The 17,821-nt window shown below is 41.2% G+C and overlaps 1 protein-coding gene across 1 annotated transcript in view; it reads right to left on the bottom strand.

The window, feature by feature from the left end:
* Positions 1-17,821, bottom strand: part of DNAH5 (dynein axonemal heavy chain 5) — a 237,582-nt gene that overhangs the window by 208,835 nt on the left and 10,926 nt on the right. The window contains exons 5-8 of the mRNA XM_053599003.1: positions 10,940-11,097; positions 10,094-10,315; positions 8,516-8,653; positions 7,336-7,512 (exon numbers count right to left, since the gene is read on the bottom strand). Of these exons, the coding sequence (XP_053454978.1) occupies positions 7,336-7,512; positions 8,516-8,653; positions 10,094-10,315; positions 10,940-11,097 (695 nt within the window). The remainder of the gene's footprint in view (positions 1-7,335; positions 7,513-8,515; positions 8,654-10,093; positions 10,316-10,939; positions 11,098-17,821) is intronic.

Raw genomic sequence — 17,821 nt, 5'->3', positions numbered from 1 at the left:
TCAAAGATGTCAGGCCCCATCTCCTCCTGCTAGATAGCGGCAGTCTGCGGGGGCCTGGCAGACTTCCTTGTGATTCAGGCAGGTGCAAACCCCTGGAGTGTCTGTTCACTACAGGCAACTGGGTTAGCCATCTGCAGAGATACCAGTGACTGGGTCCGACGGAGGGGCAAAGTGGGGAAGGAGACGTCAACCTTCCCAGACTGCTCTGTTTGCTGGGTGGCTCCTCCTGACTCCACGCTGCACTGGGGTGAGCTGTGTCAGAGGAGTCACCAGGCCCCTGTGATCCAGTTCCCAGAGACCTCTTGAACCCTTCCACCCGAGACAAGTGCCGATTGAGACAGTTGATTCGGACCTTTTGAACTGGGCTAATAGACTGAGGACTCTTCAGGCGGTGCCCTGGGTGTGCGATTGTAGGAAGGTTTGATTCTCCTTTTCCAACTGGGGCCAGAGGTGGGCAGGCGGGGTGACTTAATTGCTGATTTTTCCACACAGCTGAGACTTCAAGCCAGAGTAGAAGTTGCAATAGGATCAAACAGAAACCAGCTGAAAACAAGACAGAACCACTTTGCTCCACCACACCAGACAGGGCCCCAGTTTCTCAGGCCACAACACTGTACGGGCCCTCGATAAAACCCCAGGGGAAAAACCAAAGGGAGTAAACCATGGGGCGGAATCAGCGGAAAAACTCTGGTAACATGAATAAGCAGAATAGATCAACCCCCCCAAGAAAAGATACGGCAGATGTGATTGAAGATCCCATTCATAAACAACTGGCTGAGATGTCAGAAGTCGAATTCAGAATTTGGTTTGCAGACAAGATTAATAAAATGGAATTAGGAATTCGAGGAGAAATTCAAAAATTGTCTCAAGAATTTAACGAATTTAAAGACAAAACCACCAAAGACTTAGACACACTGAAACAAGAACTTACAGCCCTCAAAGATATGAAAAATACAGTAGAATCCCTCAGTAACAGAATGGAGCAAGCAGAAGAAAGGATTTCTGACATTGAAGATAAAGTCTTCGAACGCTCCCAATCTCTCAAAGAGGAAGAGAAATGGAGAGCAAAAACGGATCACTCACTCAGAGAGCTCTCAGATAATTCGAAAAAAAAACAACATAAGGGTTATAGGAATTTCGGAGAATGATGAAGTGGCTGCCAAGGACACAGAGGCCCTTCTACATGAAATTATGAAAGAAAATTTTCCAGACATGCCTAGAGAATCTGAAATTCAGATAGCAGACAGCTTCAGAACCCCAGCACGATTCAACCCCAATAAGCCATCTCCCAGACATATCATAATTAGCTTCACTAAAGTTAACATGAAAGAGAAGATTCTCAAAGCAGCCCGGCGAAAGAAAACTATAACGTACAAAGGTAAGAATATTAGAATAACTGCAGATCTCTCTGCTGAAACTTTTCAAGCAAGAAGAGGCTGGTCATCAACTTTTAATCTCCTAAAGCAAAAAAACTTTCAACCCAGGATCTTGTATCCAGCTAAACTGAGTTTCATCTATGATGGAGAAATTAAATACTTCAATGACATTCATATGTTGAAAAAATTTGCCATAAGTAAACCAGCTCTTCAGGATGTTCTCAGACCTATCCTCCACAATGACCAACCCAATCCTATACCACAAAAGTAAACTCACTCAGAAACTTCGGATCAAACTCCAACTTCCACACTGGCGAAAGGATTAAAAATGTCCACTGGACCTTTGAAAAACTCGATACCCAAAATTCCACCAGACTTATCAATACTCTCCATCAATGTGAATGGCTTAAACTGTCCTCTAAAGAGGCATAGGTTAGCTGACTGGATACAAAAACTCAAGCCAGATATTTGTTGCATACAAGAGTCACATCTCAACTTAAAAGACAAATACAGACTCAGGGTGAAAGGATGGTCATCCATATTTCAGGCAAATGGTAATCAGAAAAAAGCAGGTGTTGCAATTTTATTTGCAGATACAGTAGGCTTTAAACCATCAAAAGTAAGGAAGGACAAGAATGGTCACTTCATATTTGTTAAGGGTAATACTCAATATGACGAGATCTCAATTATTAATATCTATGCACCCAACCAGAATGCACCTCAATTTATAAGAGAAACTCTAACAGACATGAGTAACTTGATTTCCTCCAGCTCCATAATCGTTGGAGATTTCAACACTCCCTTGGCAGTGTTGGATCGATCCTCCAGAAAGAAGCTGAGCAAAGAAATCTTAGATTTAAACCTAACCATCCAATATTTAGATTTAGCAGACATCTACAGAACATTTCATCCCAACAAAACTGAATACACATACTTCTCATCAGCCCACGGAACTTACTCCAAAATTGATCACATTTTAGGTCACAAGTCTAACCTCAGTAAATTTAAAGGAATAGAAATTATTCCATGCATCTTCTCAGACCATCATGGAATAAAACTTGAATTGAGTAACAACAGGAATCTGCATACCCATACAAAAACATTGAAGTTAAATAACCTTATGCTGAATGACAGCTGGGTCAGAGATGAGATTAAGAAAGAAATCACCAATTTTTTGGAACAAAATGACAATGAAGACACAAGCTATCAGAACCTCTGGGACACTGCAAAGGCAGTTCTAAGAGGGAAATTTATAGCACTGCAAGCCTTCCTCAAGAGAACGGAAAGAGAGAAAGTTAACAACTTAATGGGACATCTCACGCAACTGGAAAAGGAAGAACATTCCAACCCCAAACCCAGTAGAAGAAAAGAAATAACCAAAATTAGAGCAGAATTAAATGAAATTGAAAACAAAAGAATAATACAACAGATCAATAAATCAAAAAGCTGGTTTTTTGAAAAGGTCAATAAAATAGATAAACCTCTGGCCAACCTAATCAGGAAAAAAAGAGTAAAATCTCTAATATCATCAATCAGAAACAACAAAGACGAAATAACCACAGACTCATCAGAAATCAAAAAAATCCTTAATGAATATTACAAGAAACTTTATTCTCAGAAATATGAAAATCTGAAGGAAATAGACTGATACTTGGAAGCACGCCACCTTCCAAGACTTAACCAGAATCAAGTGGAAATGTTGAACAGACCCATATCAAGTTCAGAAATAGCATCAACTATACAAAACCTCCCTAAAAAGAAAAGCCTGGGACCAGATGGTTTCACGTCAGAATTCTACCAAACCTTTAAAGAGGAATTAGTGCCTATATTACTCAACCTGTTCCAAAATGTAGAAAAAGAAGGAAGACTACCCAACACGTTCTATGAAGCAAACATCACCCTGATCCCCAAACCAGGAAAAGACCCAACAAGAAAAGAAAATTATAGACCAATATCACTAATGAATATAGATGCAAAAATATTCAACAAGATCCTAACAAACAGAATCCAACAACACATCAAACAAATTATACATCATGACCAAGTTGGTTATATCCCAGGGTCTCAAGGCTGGTTCAATATACGTAAATCTATAAATGTAATTCAGCACATAAACAAATTAAAAAACAAAGACCATATGATTCTCTCAATTGATGCAGAAAAAGCTTTTGATAATATCCAGCATCCCTTCATGATCAGAACACTCAAGAAAATTGGTCTAGAAGGGACTTTTCTTAAACTGATAGAGGCTATCTACAGCAAACCCACAGCCAATATCATATTGAATGGAGTTAAATTGGAATCATTTCCACTGAGATCAGGAACCAGACAAGGCTGCCCATTGTCTCCATTGCTTTTCAACATTGTAATGGAAGTTTTAGCCACCGCAATTAGGGAAGAAAAGGCGATCAAGGGTATCCATATAGGGTCAGAAGAGATCAAACTCTCGCTCTTCGCAGATGATATGATTGTGTATCTGGAAAACACTAGGGACTCTACTACAAAACTCCTAGAAGTGATCAAGGAATACAGCAGCGTCTCAGGTTACAAAATCAACATTCATAAATCGGTAGCCTTTATATACACCAACAACAGTCAAATTGAAAAAGCAGTTAAGGACTCTATCCCATTCACAGTAGTGCCAAAGAAGATGAAATATTTGGGAATTTACCTAACAAAAGACGTGAAAGATCTCTATAAAGAGAACTATGAAACTCTAAGAAAAGAAATAGCTGAAAATGTTAACAAATGGAAAAACATACCATGCTCATGGCTAGGAAGAATCAACATTATCAAAATGTCCATACTACCCAAAGCAATATATAATTTCAACGCACTCCCTATTAAAGCTCCACTGTCATATTTTAAAGATCTTGAAAAAACATTACTTCGTTTTATATGGAATCAGAAAAAACCTCGAATAGCCAAGACATTACTCAGAAATAAAAACAAAACAGGAGGAATCACACTACCAGACCTCAGACTTTACTACAAATCGATAGTGATCAAAACAGCATGGTATTGGCACAAAAACAGAGAAGTAGATATCTGGAATAGAATAGAGAACCAAGAGATGAATCCAGCTACTTACCGCTATTTGATTTTTGACAAGCCAATTAAAAACATTCAGTGGGGAAAAGATTCCCTATTTAACAAATGGTGCTGGGTGAACTGGCTGGCAACCTGCAGAAGACTGAAATTGGACCCACACCTTTCACCATTAACTAAGATAGACTCTCATTGGATTAAAGATTTAAACTTAAGACGTGAAACTATAAAAATACTAGAGGAGAATGCAGGGAAAACCCTTGAAGAAATTGGTCTGGGTGAGTATTTCATGAGGAGAACCCCCCGGGCAATTGAAGCAGCTTCAAAAATACACTACTGGGACTTAATCAAACTAAAAAGCTTCTGCACAGCTAAGAACACAGTAAGCAGAGCAAGCAGACAGCCCTCAGAATGGGAGAAGATATTTGCAGGGTATAACTCTGACAAAGGTTTAATAACCAGAATCCACAGAGAACTCAAACGCATCAGCAAGAAAAAAACAAGGGATCCCATCGCAGGCTGGGCAAGGGATTTGAAGAGAAACTTCTCTGAAGAAGACAGGTGCACGGCCTTCAGACATATGAAAAAATGCTCATCATCTTTAATCATCAGAGAAATGCAAATCAAAACTACTTTGAGATATCATCTAACTCCAATGAGACTAGCCTATATCACAAAATCTCAAGACCAGAGATGTTGGCGTGGATGCGGAGAAAAGGGAACACTTCTGCACTGCTGGTGGGAATGCAAATTAATACATTCCTTTTGGAAAGATATATGGAGAACACTCAGAGATCTAAAAATAGATCTGCCATTCAATCCTGTAATTCCTCTGCTGGGCATATACCCAGAAGACCAAAAATCACAACATAACAAAGATATTTGTACCAGAATGTTTATTGCAGCCCAATTCATAATAGCTAAGTCATGGAAAAAGCCCAAGTGCCCATCGATCCACGAATGGATTAATAAATTGTGGTATATGTATACCATGGAATACTATGCAGCCTTAAAGAAAGATGGAGACTTTACCTCTTTCATGTTTACATGGATGGAGCTGGAACATATTCTTCTTAGTAAAGTATCCCAAGAATGGAAGAAAAAATACCCAATGTACACAGCCCTACTATGAAACTAATTTGGGACTCTCACATGAAAGCTATAACCCAGCTACAACTTAACAATAGGGGGAAGTGGGAAAGGGGAGGGTGGGTAGAGGGAGGGGAATCAGTGGGATCACACCTGTGGTGCATATTACAGGGGTATTTGCGAAACTTGGTAAATGTAGAATGTAAATGTTTTGGCACAGTAACTGAGATAACGCCGGAAAGGCTATGTTAACCACTGTGATAAAAATGTGTCAAATGGTTTATGAAGTGAGTGTATGATGCCCCATAATCATATCATTGTATACAGTTATGATTTAATAAAAAAATTAAAAAAAAAAGAAAATGGCATAAATGTATTTGTGATTAAAAAATGTGAAAAAGAAACTATGAAACCACTTAAATCTAATGATCATTTATCATACTTAAACATAAATGTTCTTAAAAAAGAGATGTTATGGCATCAATGTCAAGAGAGTTAGGCGGCTTCAGGATGGTCTCCAAAGGTCACTGACTCCTTGTGTTCATGCTCTTGTGTCATCCCTTCCTTCATGAATCTAGTAACTTGCTTCTGACAAACAGAGTATGACAAATTGGTGAGTCATCACCTCCAGAATTAGTTTATGTAAAGACTATGGCTTCTTCACTGAGTGTTCTCTTGCTCTCTCTCACTGCTTCCTCTAAGGGAAGCCAGCTACCATGTCATAAGCTTCCCAATGGAGAGGCCCATGTGGCAAGGAACTAAAGGAGGCCTCGAGCCAACAGCCAGCAAGGAAGTGCATCCTGCAACAACCACATGAGCTGGCGTAGCAGCAGCTCTTCCCCCAATTGAGCCTTCAGATGAGCCCACATCACCACTGCAATGTCATGAGAAGCTTTCATTCAGAAGCACCCAGCTAAGCTGCACCCCAGATTCCTGACCCACAGACTATGAGATAAAAATGCATATTGTTCAGCACAATTTACAATCACCAAAATGTGGAAACAACCTAAATGCCCGCCAACCCAGGAATGGATTAACAGCCTGTGGTATATATACCATAGAATATTACTCAGCCATTAAAAAAGATGGAGACTTTATATCTTTGTATTAACCTTGATAGAGTTGGAACACATTCTTCTTAGTAAAGCATCACAAGAATGCAGAAGCAAGAATCCAATGTACTCAATTCTAATATGAAGCCAGTAAATGATCTAATACATACCCGCATAAGACAAAAACTCAAATCAATTCAAGGTGGGGGGTTGGAGGAATGAGGGATCAGAGAGCTGGGAGAAAGGATGGGGGGGTCACTGTGTATGCCACACCTCTTGGGGGCAGGCCACAACTAGAAGAGGGACTTTTTCTTTGTACCCTCAATGAATCTGAACCAACAAACAAATTTTTAAAAATCCATTGTTTTAAGCTGATAAATTTTGAAGTAGTATTTTTGCAAAGTAAAATAAATATACCAGAACTAAAAAATACATGTAAATAAGGTAATTTTTCATTATGACTACTTCTAGCTGGTCTGAATTCACAATATATAAATATACCCAAAATCATATTACCATGCTATTCCTCAATTACATGCAACATCCTCTAATAATACTTGTATGTACACGTACACTAGCCAAAAAGTGTTTTTCATCCAAAGGCTATTTCCACAGCATCCAAAATTATCTGAGGGCATATTAGCCAATCTTAACAGTTTTTCATAAAGGTATAATAACATTGTCTTGTTCCTAATTAGTCTGTGACATGAATATACACAAAAAAGAATTCTCATTTGCATTTCATAAGGCAAAAAGAAATGGCTGAGGACCTTCAGCAGTTTTGACTTGGCTGCAGCGAGCACGGCCAGAGCAGCCTTCACGTCGGGGCTTTTCAACTGATCCAAAAGGTAGTTGAACTTGGAGAGTCTCTTTTTCCAGTGCTCCAACTCTGCTCGTGGCCCAACATCATCCGCCTCCTTCCTCAGCTGATTGTTTTCAGCAAGAACCTGAAAAAGCGTTGGGAACACAGGAACCACAGCGGGCAGCTGGAGATAGGACAGTCACACACGAGGACATAAGCAAATAAAGGTTATGCTGTCTGCATTATGCTACAGTCATATCAGTTTACATGAGTGAATGACAGCCCTTTGCTAACTTGACATGTATCCATTTTTGAAACGTCAATAAAAATGTATTTGACTTGTTCTCACTGAAAAAACATTTTTTAATTTTTCCCCATTTGAGAATAGTTTATATTTCAGGGGGTTTGGGGGAATTTTTTTATTTTACTGATACATAATATACTACACATTAATGGAATACATGTGAGTATTTGTTTCATGTATATGTAATGATCAACTCAGAATATGTGAGTATTTATCATTTCTGTGTGCTGGGGACATTTCAAGTTCTCATTTACAGCTACTATGAAATACGCAATATATTGTGGCTAACTATAATCATCCTACTTCACTATTGAAAACTACATATTTCAGGTGTTTTAACGAGCTTTTAGAGGCCTTGACCTCAGGAAGTTTTCTTGGCTATTTGGCTTACTGTATAATCCTGCAGTGCTATGACCTTGGAAAACCCCATGCCTCAGGCTAATTAACTTTATTTGTATTTACTTTTCCATGTGATGACCACCTCCTTTCCTTCACTTGGGACTTTTCCAAAAATGTCTTTTTAAAGGTGAAGTCTCCAGCTCCCTTTTGGAGGACACACCGCATTAGAAGACTCCTCATATTTGTACAACAATTCTCTCCAAAGTAAATTAGACTTCAAGAAAAAAACTGGTGAAGCCCAGGGAATATATGAAGGTGCTTACTTTCATCTCTTAGAATTCTCACTGTCTCTTCTTACCCAGTGACTATCAGTGAAAGCCACGCTGAACCTCTCACCTTTCCAAGGTCTCAGAGTAAAATACTCAAGCAAATGAAATGCCGCCTTCTTCTGTGGCTCGTCCAGTGATGTGGCACCTGAAACTGACACTTAGTTTCTGAAAATCACCTGTTCCGTCTGCTTGATCCACACTTTCATGCAACCCTCTATTTTTTCCAATGTCTCGGGGTTATTGGCTAGAGTCAAGTAGTCCACGGGTTCCTTTAGAGTGTTCAGCTCAAATATGTCACACTTTTGAAGGTTCACCTAGTTAAAATTAAAATTCAATATAAGATGCTGCTTTTTAAAACACACACACACATAGGCCTGTGTGTTTTACACTTTCCTATATTCTGACAGAGTTCTGGAAAGCCGCCGGGCAGCACGGCCCCCACTGTGTTCCTGGCGGCTTCGCTCACACCGCCCCAGCCTGCGAGGACCGGTATTCATTCTGATCCTGAAAGCCCACCGACCCCTCCTACTCAGAGAAAAGGTCTCCTTCCATATGGGGGTCCAACCTACTTTCAGTCTCTCTATTATACAATGAAGTGAAACCATTTGAAAACACACTGCTTTTTTTTTTTTTTTTTTAAGAGAAAACGCCAACCATTTCATTTGGTCCACCCTGCACTTTGGTCTTGCCTGCACCATAATTAATCACAAATATAACTGGGATGTTAGCTGAAGTCATCCTGTGTCCAACTGGATAAAATATGCTCAACTCCCTCATTCCACATAACTTGGTAAATGTAATGACCCTCCCAATATCCCAGTATCTCAGTGGATCCGTATTCCCAGGAGAAGCGAGTGTCACTTGTCCTTATTGCCATAGGATCCATTCCACTGCCTCCCACACATACCTGGTGTGGGCTCTGCAGTCTCCCCCTTGTTCCTTTATCTGCTCTCTCTTTCTCTGTCCCCATCTCTCTCTCTTACACACACCCACACACATGCATCCACCACCCTCCATACCACACAATCACAAATACAGACTTATTGTAGATAACACAAATGGTCAAGAAGCTACATCTCACATTCACCAAACTTACTCTTACAGGCCCTTTAGTCATTGACTGAGCCAGAATCCAAGCCACTCTGTCCTCTTTCCTCCTCCCTCCTCTTCACACACACACACACCACCCTTGTCCCAAATGCCTTTCATTCTAGGACAGTGGTTCTCAACCTTCCTAATGCCTCCTAATGCCACGGCCCTTTAATACAGTTCCTCCTGTTGTGGTGACCCCCAACCATAAAATTATTTTCGTTGCTACTTCATAACTGTAGTTTTGCTACTGTCATGAATCGTAATGTAAATATCTGATACGCAGGATGGTCTTAGGTGACTCCTGTGAAAGGGTCATTCGACCCTCAAAGGGGTCACGACCCACGGGTTGAGAACAGCTGTTCCAGGATGCACAGCAGGGCCACAGGCGCTTCCTGCTCTTACCTCTGCAGTCACACATCTCACTGACTACAACTGGGTATCACTGCCAATATTTTTTATGGAATCCCTGAATACATGAATCATTACAGACTGTAGCAGTTTAAATCTAGTCACTACCATGTCTTGAAGGGTCAATAAAATTGCCTACAAATTTTTTCCAAGATACAGAGAAATTAAGACCATCCGCGGGAAGTATCCCACCCTTACACATCGCATTTCTGACCATCTGATCGTTTTCAAAGGAGCAACTTGCTCGTTCTTACCTTCTCCTTCAAACTCTCCTGAGCACCTGTCAGGACACTCACAAAGCCTTCCAAGGAGCTCAGGAACTCCTGCCGAATGCTGGATGCCTCGGGCAGGCCCTTGAGCTCCCCCCAGCCATGGCTTGTGGCCCGGAGAGCCGGTAAGAAGATGTCTGACAGCAGACGCCTCACACTGTTTAACAGGCCTCCGTCTGCGGTATCCAGCATGTTGAAGTTCACCTCCTGCAGAGCGGGTAGAAGATTTGTATTGTGAGAGAATCCTCAACTGCAACCGGCTACTCAGTCATTTCTGAATGTTGATAGTGAAGCCAACACCAGACCAATTATTAGTTCAACAACCTGGTTAAGAAATAAGCTTTATACTATTCTAAATTGCAACCACCAAAATAAAAGCAAGAAATAAATAGAACACCAGATGTTTACTTATTTGCTTCAAGAAGCCAACGCACGCACGGGGAAGCACGGAAAATGTGTACAGACGCACATGGCTTTGCACGAAAATAAAGTGACACATCCACTTTTAGAAATCTTATTTTAAATGTATGAAATTTGCCACTAAGTAAATTACGGATGGGGAATTCTTTGGAAAAAGGAAGACCTCACTGCTAGACACACACATAGTGTTCTATCATTTTTTTGTTAATAAATTGAACATTAAGTCCTCTTATTGAAAAGATTTAAAGCAAATGTTCTCTTAATTGCTTCCTTTGAATGCTTAAAAACATACTTCATTGGGAGTGGTTTTAGATATTGTAGTAACACAATGGTTGTCTCCACAGGAAGGATGTTTCTGTGCAATTTATGTGATTTTGGTAATTCGGGGTAAATGATTACTCCTGCCCTTACCCGGTGGATGTTCTCAGGGGTGATGGCTTTGGAAGAGTCAGTCCTGATGAAGAACACGCATACTCCTGTAAGAGCCACGTCTTTTCCCTCGGTCACAAACACCTTAGGTTTTTTAGTCTTCCCAGAAAGATTAACCCCTCCTGGAGAGCCAAGTTGTCCTACCAATGCAAAGGAATTTTAGTTTCACAAATGTCAGTTACAGTCCCCGGGGGTGCCTCTGGGAATGAAGTTTCCTTGTTAAAATATTACCGTTGTTGATTTGTCCATGGGCCCCTGAGGGGTCCACCTCTTGAACCACCTCTAACATGAGGCTTAAAGGGATCTGAAAAAAATAGGTCAATTCCAGATCACAGGTTCATCTCAAAATTGTTGCTCCAGGCGCAGGAAGAAAGGGTGAGGGAGAAGAAAGTGCTCGCTGGCATCTGCTATATTCCCAGCGTCTGTGGGCACCGTGGGGCACTGCTAAGACCCACAACCCTGAGGCAGCTGTGTCCTGTTCCAAGTCAAACAGCCAATAGGCAGCAGAGGCAATGTTAAAAACCTAACTGGGACTGCACACACAGAACCCCTACTGCCCCAGCTGTCCCTGCTGTGACAGTCAGCAGAGCTGAGTGGTCCTTCAAGACACCACTGAGTCAGGATGGAGCAAAGGTGGGACCACATCCTGACAAATAACGAGCACTCTCAAGTCAGACTCAGGACCCCCATCTCAGGCTGCACTTCACAGCTATGTGACCTGGGACGAGTTACTTGGTCCTTCTGTGCCTCCGTTTTCTGATCTTAAAAATGAGAATAATAACACTAGAACTTAGTAAATGGAATTCTGGTGAAGATTAAACAAGTTAATACATGGAAAGCCCTTAGAAAAACACGTAAAAATACCAGTTCAGTATTTATTAGTACTGGAAAATTCACTTTCAATTGTCTAAGCATGCAGCTCGTTGAGCAGATCACTAAGGACAGAATATGCTCTGACACACCACAATATGTTCTCATCTGCCCAGGAAATGCTAGATCTCCACATGAACTGGCAGCTCAGTCAAGATGATTGGGGTGGGAAGGATTGGTATAAATGAAGGACTTCAGGGAGAGCAGTGGACTGAGAGCTGAACCCTAAAACCCTGGGATTAGACCTTCTGGAGGAATCCTCCCTTGGGGCTCCACCTCCTGATGGTGCTGAGCTGGAGACTTCTGACTGGAACTTAGTCAGTGAACCCCCAATAAAAACAACTAGAAGGTCTCTTTCTCTCTGCCTCATTCAAAATTGTGTCCCACTTCTGACTAATACCACCCAGGTCTCATGAGTAATAAAAATGTTAGACAAGAAATTTCAACCAAAGTACCAAAATACAAGATATGAAAGATATCAGAAACAAAGAGAGTTCCAAGACCAAAAACAAGTCCTGCAGAAATTTCAAAGTAGTTGCCCTATAACTGATTAAACATCCTACCCTGCCCCCATCAGAATCTGAAAGGGTCCAGGGAGTGTAGGCTGAGGAAGGAGTTTGTGAGGCCTGTGAAGGGCAGGAGTGCCCACCGCCAACCGTTCCTGCTCTACCTCAGGTCAGGAACAGATGTCTACCGGGACTGATGGGTTTCCTGGGATGTGGAACATTCAGTACGAAAACCAAGAAAGTTGGTCACCCTAGTCAAAAAGCAGGGTCTTCGCTCCAACCACCTAAAAGTCTGATTTATGTCTCCTGGAGTTTAAGAAAGAATGGAAATATGACACCTGTTCAGGAAATCTAAGCACAGCAAGAACATAGAGAGAATTTGGACTGAGCTGGGAGCTAATACACTTCTGGAGATGATAAGGGTGACACGCAGAGTGTTTCAAGGAAACCAGGTGGGGCCCCCACTGAAAAGAGTCAGACTAGAGCCACCTTAAATCCTGCTCAAAAGGAGCACCTGAGGGATGATGGGAAAGAGCCAGTCTACCAAATTAATAGCGGCAGAAGACAACGGCCATCGTGAGGACAGTCCATCACCATAGGAGGCCACTGTGCTCCAGTGGTGACCTGGGGAATACCCAGGAGGGGGCCAGCAAGAGCAGGCTCAGAGAATCCAAAGTCAGCTGATTCACAATAGCACCATCCAGAAAAGACTTTCCTCCCTCCCTTACCCCTGGTCTCTGCCCTGCCTCCGGCCTGACACGGTCAAGCACTTTGGTCAACCCAAGACGTACAAAGCTCGGAAAAAGAAATGGCACTGGAGGACCACATGCTCCCGTCCCAATGCAAACTTCAACCTTCATTTTGTTTCATCTGTTATTTTGTTTTTAGTTATCTTACATTATGATCAGACATAATTTTTAAATTTGTTTTTTTATCTCTTCTATTTTAATCCCTATAATGAGTTGGTAAAAGCACCATTGCCAGGTACACATATAGTTTTATGTGTTTCAGAGCAGTTGTTTAAAGACAATCCCAAATTATAACTTAGCCTTAGGTAGTAAGTAATTCAAAAGTTTAATTTGCTATTTCTTGACACATTGACTTTTTAAAGCATTTGACCGTATAGATTGTCTATAAAATAAGAGAAGTGTTAAATATTCTTTATTTGACATTATACAAAAACCACACTAAAATACCTTTCAATAAGTAAAAGGCAACATTTTAGGAGACCCCAGAAAATTAGACTGACATAGCGGAGACCAAAAATATAAAGTAAACACTGCCGCCTGATCTCCAGCCCTAACCTTTAAGAGGCTAATGAATGCCTATCAAACACCAGTGAGTCTGATTTGGTTCTGAGACAGTGAGGAGATTTTCCCAGTATTTAAATATAGTCACGTAACCAGTTATATAAATCTTATTATAAAACCAATCTTTAATAGGTTTGGGGATGGCAATTTACTACCTTTGGAAAATATTGAACAGCACTAATTAAATCTAATCATACCTTTAGAAAGGGAAAACAGTGATAGCATGTACTGAACTGGAATCACTATCAAAATAAAAAAAATCATATTCATTTAACCATAAGCCAGTCTTAGTTAAATCAGGACTGTCCAACAAAAATATTCTGTTACTCACTCATGATCTGAACTTTGGTATATGAGATCAATCAAATTATGGTACACATAAAAAAAGCTGTGAGATATTTCTCTTTCATAACAAATAAGACAGTGCCCAACTATTACTCATTAGTAGCTTTTTTATGTGTGTGTGTGTGGTTTTTTTTTGGCAGGGGCTAGGTTTGAACCCACCACCTCCAGCATATGGGACCGGCGCCCTACTCCTTGAGCCACAGGCACCGCCCACTCATTAGTAGCTTTTCTGAGATGAGCTATCCAGTCTGTCCTTTCTCCCTTCTTCTTTGTGCCAGTCAAGATCATTTTTGTTCCAGGAATATACTTCTTAGGATTGTCCAAATACTCCGTCAGTGTATCCTCTCACAAGGGATGCCTTTGCTCTTACTGCTGTCTGTGTAACAAGCCAGCAGCCTGACCCATCTTCTGCCCACAGAGACCATGGAGATTTGGCCCAGATTCATGCTTGCCACCCTTTTCCACAGTATGGCACTGGGCACACTTCTGAACAAAACTCTTCTTGCCTTTCTCAGTATCATACCAATTTAACTCTCTCTTTGGTTGCTGACTGTATGTATGAAAGTTATGGGCTGGAAGCCTGACATCCCACTCTCTGAGGGAGGGGGGTGGGACCTTGGTGTGTGTCACACTTTATGGGGGCAAGACATGATTACAAGAGGGACTTTACCTAACAATTGAAATCAGTGTAACCTGGCTTATTGTACCCTCAACGAATCCCCAACAATAAAAAAATAAAATAAAATAAAATAATAAAAAATGGCAGCAGAGCAAGATGGCAGCCGAGTAACAGCTTCCTTGAATCTGGCCACCGTGAGTCTGGGGAGATAGGACTCCAGGCATCTCTGGCTGGTGGGATCTGCCTATCATCACCCCTGAGAGGATAAAGGGAGTCAGCAAGAGACTTCTGGACCCCTAGAGGAGGACTAAAACAGTGGAAAACCGGCAAGTGGTCGCGTGTGTTCAATCCGTCTAAACCCGCCCGCAACTGTAAGTTCAGTAGCAGCGAGACTGCAAACCAGAAAGGCCTTACCTGTGAACCGTTTTGGTGTCTTTGGACTTGGCACTCAGCTGAACTACCTTGGGGAGAGCCTGAGCAGGAGTGCGGAGAACTTTGGCCTTTGTTTAGGGCCCCAGTCTGAGCCGCTGAGCCGGACGGAGCTAATAGTGTTTGGCTCTGGGTCACAGGCAGACTTGTGAGCGATCTGCCCCGCAAGTTCCGCCCTCAGGGTCGCAGAGCTGGAATTGGGTGGAAGCTGGTAACCCAGCGACCAAGTAGCCTAAGGGCGGGGTCTGAGCCGCCTTGCAGCCCTAACGCTCGGGGGCAGAGGGAGACCAGTTTTGACACACAGGATAAGTGGATAGACACTTCAGCACTGATTCCAGCGACAAGCACTTCCCTGAGAAAGCTTCTGCTCAGTAAGTAAACAAGTTCAAAGTGCCTTTTAAGTGGGCTGAAGAGAGATTTAGGGTGTGTACCTGCTGCGGTTTGAGAAACTAGCAGCCTCCAGTCGTATCAGAACTGTGATTAACATCTCTTACCCCAGAAGACCACATGTTGCCCAGACGATATTCAATAACATATACATACTGCTTTGTTTTTGGTTGTGTTTTTTTTTTATTTTTTGGTTTGGTTGGTTTTTTTGTTTATTTTGATGTTGTGGATGGTTGTTTTGTTTTTTAAGTTCAACCTTTTCCATACAGCTCCTTTTTCTTTCTCAATTTTTCTAGTTTAATTATAATTTCCCATTGCTGCCTATGTCAATAATTAGAACTTCATTTTTGTTAGTGTTACTACCGCTATTATTTGGTTTTTCCAGGAATTTTATCCTGTAAAGTTTTCTGTTTGCTTGTTTTGGTTTGATTTATAGCATTTTTGTCTTTCCTCTCTACTTGGTGGAGGTGGGGTACTGTGTCTGATCAGGTTAGCAAAGAGCTGCTGACCTAAAGGGAACCACCCAATTGGGCACCCCCAGAAGGTGTTTTTTTTTTTAAGGTTGTATCAAAGTACCGTACTGTACACCAATATTGCTCTGTCTTCCTCTTTCTGTGCCTCTCTTCTTTTTCTCAATATTCCTTTTACCCACCCCCTCTCCTTTCTCTATTTTTCTTTTTTTTCCTTATCACTCGGTCCTCATTTCTTTCATCTCTTTTTTGCTCTTAAAACTTCTCACCCTTCTGGTCCTGTAACCCTTAGTCCACAGGCACGAGAACTTAAAGAGCAAGAAGAAGTGAAAGGAAAATTAGGGCAAGGAAACAGAAGAAATCACCCATGAGGAAGAATCAGCAGAAAACTCCAGGCAACATGAAGAACCACTCCAGAACAACCCCGCCAAGGGACCATGAGGTAGCTACTGCAGAGGATTCCACCTATACAGAAATGTTAGGAATGACAGAAAGGGAATTTAGAATACACATGTTGAAAACAATGAAAGAAATGATGGAAACAATGAAGGAAACTGCTAATAAAGTGGAAAATAACCAAAAGGAAATCCAAAAACAGAATCAAATCAGAGATGAACGATATGAAGAATATAAAAAGGATATAGCAGAGCTGAAGGAAATGAAACAGTCAATCAGGGAACTTAAAGATGCAATGGAAAGTATCAGCAACAGGTTAGACCATGCAGAAGAAAGAATTTCAGAGGTAGAAGACAAAGTTTTTGAGATAACTCAGATAGTAAAAGAGGCAGAAAAGAAGAGAGAGAAAGCAGAACGTTCACTGTCAGAATTATGGGACTTTAGGAAGCGTTCCAACATACGAGTTATAGGAATCCCAGAAGGGGAAGAAGAATGCCCCAGAGGAATGGAAGCCATACTAGAGAATATTATAAAAGAAAATTTCCCAAATATCACCAAAGATTCTGACACACTGCTTTCAGAGGGATATCGGACGCCAGGTCACCTCAACTCTAACCGAGCTTCTCCAAGACACATTGTGATGAACCTGTCCAAAGTCAAGACAAAAGAAAAGATTCTGCAAGCTGCCAGGAGTAAGCGCCAGTTGACCTACAGGGGCAAATACATCGGAGTGACCGCAGACTTCTCTAATGAAACTTTCCAAGCAAGAAGACAATGGTCATCTACCTTTAATCTACTTAAACAGAACAATTTTCAGCCCAGAATTCTGTACCCTGCTAAGCTAAGCTTCAAAATTGACAGAGAAATCAAATCATTTACGGATATACAAACATTGAGGAAATTCGCCACAACAAGACCAGCTCTACAGGAAATACTTCAACCTGTTCTGCACACTGACCACCACAATGGATCAGCAGCAAAGTAAGAACTCAGAAATCAAAGGACAGAACCTAACCTCCACACTGATGCAAAAGATAAAACTAAGCAATGGACTCTCACCAAATAAGACGAATAGAATACTACCACACTTATCAATTATCTCCGTAAATGTTAATGGGTTGAATTCCCCACTGAAGAGACATAGATTGGCTGACTGGATTAAAAAACACAAGCCATCCATTTGCTGTCTGCAAGAAACACACCTGGCTTCAAAAGACAAATTCAAGCTCCGAGTCAAGGGTTGGAAGACAATTTTTCAGGCAAATGGAATTCAGAAGAAAAGAGGAGTTGCAATCTTATTTTCAGATACATGTGGATTTAAAGCAACTAAATTCACTTTATATTGGTCAAGGGAAAACTACAACAAGAAGACATTTCAATTCTAAATATCTATGCACCCAATTTAAATGCTCCCAGATTCTTGAAGCAGACCTTACTCAGTCTGAGCAATATGATATCTGATAATACCATCATAACAGGGGACTTTAACACACCTCTTACAGAGCTGGACAGATCCTCTAAACAGAAATTAA

Source organism: Nycticebus coucang, chromosome 1 (genome assembly GCF_027406575.1).
Source record: "Nycticebus coucang isolate mNycCou1 chromosome 1, mNycCou1.pri, whole genome shotgun sequence".
Classification (NCBI taxonomy): domain Eukaryota; kingdom Metazoa; phylum Chordata; class Mammalia; order Primates; family Lorisidae; genus Nycticebus; species Nycticebus coucang.
Note: the sequence above shows the minus strand (reverse complement) of the source record. Positions and strands in the feature narration are given on the sequence as shown.